General features: G+C 46.5%; 1 protein-coding gene across 1 annotated transcript in view; it reads left to right on the top strand.

The window, feature by feature from the left end:
* The first annotated feature begins 46 nt into the window (after positions 1-46).
* RBX1 (ring-box 1, E3 ubiquitin protein ligase) overlaps positions 47-5,049 on the top strand; it is a 23,021-nt gene continuing 18,018 nt past the window's right edge. Inside the window, exons 1-2 of the mRNA XM_006890091.1 lie at positions 47-135; positions 1,949-2,027. Of these exons, the coding sequence (XP_006890153.1) occupies positions 58-135; positions 1,949-2,027 (157 nt within the window). The 5' untranslated portion in view covers positions 47-57. The remainder of the gene's footprint in view (positions 136-1,948; positions 2,028-5,049) is intronic.

Raw genomic sequence — 5,049 nt, 5'->3', positions numbered from 1 at the left:
GAGGCGTGCGCCGCTGCGCATGCGTACTAGCCAGACGCCGGACCGTGTGTTTCCAAAATGGCGGCAGCGATGGATGTGGATACCCCGAGCGGCACCAACAGCGGCGCCGGCAAGAAGCGCTTTGAAGTGAAAAAGGTTGGGTCTCGCCAGCGCCTTCCTCAGAGGAGCTAGAGAGGCGCGGGTCCTGCTGGCAGGCCCGGGGGTGACCGAGGCGCGGAGGAAAGGGTTTCATTTCAGGGCGTTCCTGGGACCGGTTACCCGAAAGGAAGCCGGGGGGTGGGCCTTCGCGTTGATCGGCGTGACAGCCGCCCAGTGACCGAAGCAGTATTGGTTTCGCTCTGAAGCGGCGAGGCCTATCACGGAGACGGTTGTTGAGAAAGGCGTGGCTGCAATGCGCCTGCGAGAGCCAAGCGCCGGAGCTGTCACTGGAGTGGTTGGAGGGTGGGGCGGGGTGGGGGAGTCAGGGTGACTGCGGTGGGTGGAGGATGGGGCAGTGCGGCGGAAGCCGGCAACCTGAGGTCCTACCGCAGTGGCGGCCCCTGAGGAGCCGGGCTGGAGGGGCCCTTGCCCCGCCCCTTTCTTTAGCTTGCGATCCCTGCGGCTTTGAGCTCCCGCGTCCTGATTTTGGAGCACGCGAATACTCCATTAATTCTGCTTTTACCTTTCACCCCACCCCGCCGAGCCAGTGTCTCGAGTCTCAAAGCTTGCCTGCTGAGGTGTGTGAACACCATCGTCCCAGCCCTCTAGTTCCCCGTCACATTCAGAAGTCCTCCCATCGCCTCCCAAAAGAAGCATTCGTTAAAATGTGAACCCAAACCTTGTGACATTTAAGGGAGAATTGAGTCCTGTTAGCGAATGACTTGGGGAAAGCGGGAATGTAGAACCTTTTTGCGTGCAATGGCTTTTGGTGACTTGCCAACTGTTGTGAAGGGAGTACCGGTTCCCACCTAACAGGAAAGAAGGCTGTTCCAAAGGGGGAGTCAGAAATAGGGGCGATGCTGTGCTGGGAGGGTCTGGCCGAGCACTGACAGGATTGACTTCAAGGGCTTTTTGGCGCTCATTGTGCACACTGCGTGCTCTATCACAACCAGCAGCCATATTGAAAAATAATAGAAGTAGGGCCCCCCCAAGTTGGAAGTGTGGGGTGAATAGTGCTGAAGAAGGGACTAAATGGGAAGAGTTGGGAAGGAGAGTGTTGGAGATGGCACCAAATCACAGTCGCAAAGGAAACTTGGGAGAGTATTGAAAGCTGCAGAAACCAAAGGCTGACTTAACTTCAGTACCACTTCTAGATAAATTCTTGTTGGCATTAACAAAATGTCTGAGGTGGGGGAAACGTTGAGAACACGTGTCCGTTTCATGGTAGGAACAAAACAGAAATCTGGCAGCTTCTGCAGTTTTGTAATGCAGTGATTTCTCAGGATTTGAGTGGTGACCTCGCTCTGTGTACTGACACAGTGGGTAATGGTTATCCAGCTTATCCCACGGTGATCCAATCATCATCTTAGTTCATTCTGTTCCTAGCTTTCGCCTCTCCACTTTTGTCTCCAAAGATGCCTTGGAAAGCAGATATTTATTCATGCAGATTTTGAGTTCTTCTGCCAGTGTCACAGAATCCTGCTCAGTAATGCACGTTTGTGTATGTTCAAGCCTAAACAAGCACTTAAAAATTACTTCTGATTTGCTTACGTAAGACCGATTGAAAAAAGAAATCACAGATGCCACATTTATTTCTGTGTTTCTCTGTCAATTTCTTTGAGATTGGGGCAACACATGTAACCTACTGCTGCCCCCTGAGGTAATAACCCTCTGAGCTGGGAGTCATGTAGAGAAGCTCCTGTTTGGTGTCTCTGGTCAGAGATGGCAGCTGCAACCCTAAAGTGTGTGTGTGTATGTATGTGTTATGTTAGCAACGAGAGTGCATTGTTCTTCCTTTTTCTCTTTGCAGTGGAATGCAGTAGCCCTGTGGGCCTGGGATATTGTGGTTGATAACTGTGCCATCTGCAGGAACCACATTATGGATCTTTGTAAGTAATCGGAGGAGGATGGGAGGAAATTGAGAAAGTTACAGGGATTGTCGCTATCCTGACGTGACCAGTGTTCTTCATAGAAAGATCTAAAGCTGAGTCTGAAGCGCTTGGGATCTTTCGAATCTAGTCTATGGATGTGTTTAAAATAGAGGAGGTTTTTCTGTTGTCCTGCCGGCATACCCAGCTCTCAAAATAAAACCCATTCAATCTAAAGATGACAGGGCCACATTTAGAATGAGTTGTGGACACAGACGCACTGTTGATTCTTCTTTTTGTTTCCCATCTCCTACTAAGGCTCAAAGGCAGAAATAGTGAAAGGAAGAAGTGAAACTTTAAGCTAAATATCCAATCTGGACTAGTTTTAGGAGCCCCGGTGATGTTATGGGTAAAAGCATTTCGTTGCTAACCACAAGATTGGCAGTTCAAATCTATGAGCTGCTCTGTGGGAGAGAAATGAAGCAGTCTTCTTCCGTAAAGATGCACAGATTTTTGAAAAGCCTTTGGACAGTTCTGCCCTGCCCTACAGGGTAGTTGTGAGTCAGGGAATGGGAGCTAATTTTTGCTATGTAAGATTTAGAAAGGAGAAACCTAGGGAGTAAGGACATACTAACTTTAGCCTCAAGCATTATAAAGTGGTATTACTAACAACATCTAAATGGCAATTAAAGACATTTTATTGTAGTCTTTATGTTTCCTTAAGGGGCTCTGGTGGCCTAGTGAGTTGAGTAAGAAGTAGTGCCACCAACCCAAAGTTGTTGTTGTTATGTACCATCGAGTCGTTTTCTACTCATAGCGACCCTATGCACAAGAGCCCTAAATCCTGTTCAATCCTGTGCCATCCTCGCTGTCTCAAACACTTATTCCCACCACTCCACTCACAGAATTGAACCATCTCATCAAGGGTCTTGCGCTCTTGCGCTGTTCCTCCACTCTCCCAAGCATGGTGTCCCTTTACAAAGACCAGTCCATCCTTGCAAAATGCCCAAAGTATGTCAGATGAAGCTTCAGAATCCTTGACTCCAAGGAGCATTACAGCTTCACCCTCTCCAGGACAAACCTATTTGTTCTCGTAGCAGTCCATGGTATTTTCAGCACTCTTCTTCAGCACCACAGCTCAAAGGCATCAATTCTCCTTTTGTCATCCCTATTCACTGTCCAACTCTCTGATGCATAGCACGGAATTGCGAAGACTATAGCCAGGATCAGGCGCACCTTAGTCTCCATCCTGATATCATTGCTCTTCAGTATCCTTGAGAGGTCCCTCACAGCTGACTTTCCCAATGCAATTTGTCTCATAATTTCCTAGCTGCTGTTACCAAGAGTGTGGAACCCAAAGTTAGGTGGTTCAAATACATGAGCTGCCTGTGGGAGAAAGGTGGCCAGTCTCTCTTCCTGTGCAGTATACTGCCTCTGAAAACTCACTGCAGCATGTGATGTGAGTGAGGTGTTTTCATTTCTCTTTTCCTTACACATGTTGATCTGCACTTAGTGGATCCTAATTATATGATTATAATTGTTGACTGGGCAAGAATGTTGATTACACCAAGCTGAATTTTTTTTTTAATCCAAGTAGTAAAATAGTTTGTGATTGAGATCAGAAATGGGGTGAAACTGCTTCAAGTTTCTAGAATTGAAATTATAGATGCTTAGTGTGTTCAATCATCGCGAGCCTCTTGAACGCCTTTCACTCTCCCTCCGTTTCCTGCTTTCCGTGCTGTGTTGGAACCCTCATGTATATTTCTCTCATACCTAGAACAGCCACCCCCCTCAACCTCCCATTTGTATGAGGCCAAAACTCACACCCACTGTGGAGTTGATTCCTCCTCATAGCAATCTCCCATTGGATTTCAGGGCTGAAAAATCTTTATGGGAAGAGACCACTCTTGCTCTCAGCGAGCAGCTGATGGATTTAAACAGAACACTTTTCAGTTAGCGGCCCCACACATTACTCAGTGCACTGTCAGGAGTCCTCAGTATAAGGCAGCACTGTGCACTGGTACGGAACTACCAAAGGGAGCATATATATGATTTTAGAGTTTCTGTTAAAAACAAGTAACATTAGTTTTCTGTACCAGAAAAACCAAACCCACTACCATTGACCTTATTCTGGCTTACTGTAACCCTATGGGACAGAATAAAACTGCCACATATGGCTTCTAACACTGAATCGTTAAAAAATAAGCTGCCACATTGTTCGCTTGAAGAATAGCTTGTAGGTTTGAACTAGTGACCTTTTGCTTAGCAGCTAAGTGCTTTAACCACTGCCCTGTTAAGCTACTATAGCCAAGCTAGTTTCATGTCAACATATAATCAATGTAAAAAAGTGAGTTAGCTTGCATTCCTTTTTGTTGTTACACATAAGTCTGAAATTCACGCTATTTTTTTCTCCCATGGAGCACATCTCTGTTCATCCACATTTCAAGCATTCAGTAGCCCCATGATTATGTTGTTTGGACAACACAGGAATAATTCAGTCATTCTTTAGCTTTCACCTTGAACTTGATTGACCAAAAAGAACTTTTCCCTGACCATGCCCCCCACACACTGTTAGTTCTCCTGTACTTTCCCTTCTCAGCAGTTCCTTAATTTAATTGGTTCTTGGTTGTAATCTGCATTTAGCATAGTGTCCAGTATGTAGTGAGTTCTTGATAAGGGTTTTACTGAGTGGATAAAAAGAACCACAGTGGGGTGATAGTGTGAGAATATTTCGGCTTGGAAAGCTCCTGTCAGTATTTTGGCGTCACTCACCATCCCCCATGTGTTGGCAGTCTCCTGCTCTTGGTGCCTGGGCTTTCACCTTGTTTACCTTTTCACACTACAGTCCATCAACAACCACTGCAGCGTCTCACGTGGATGGGGAAGGCCCATCGCTGGAAAACACGCGCGCAGTTTTAAATGTGTTTGGGTGGGGTCTTTGATTGCACACTTGCCAATTTTGTTTTGCACTTCCACGAGGAGTTACACCCAGAGGAAATTTTACTTTCTTGGAGTTCTTTCCTTAAATAGTGACTTTATATAG

Source organism: Elephantulus edwardii, unplaced genomic scaffold, assembly GCF_000299155.1.
Source record: "Elephantulus edwardii isolate Elephantulus edwardi_28Jun2011 unplaced genomic scaffold, EleEdw1.0 scaffold00086, whole genome shotgun sequence".
Taxonomy (NCBI): Eukaryota; Metazoa; Chordata; class Mammalia; order Macroscelidea; family Macroscelididae; genus Elephantulus; species Elephantulus edwardii.
The sequence above is the reverse complement of the archived record's forward strand: the minus strand, read 5'-3'. Positions and strand labels throughout refer to the sequence as shown.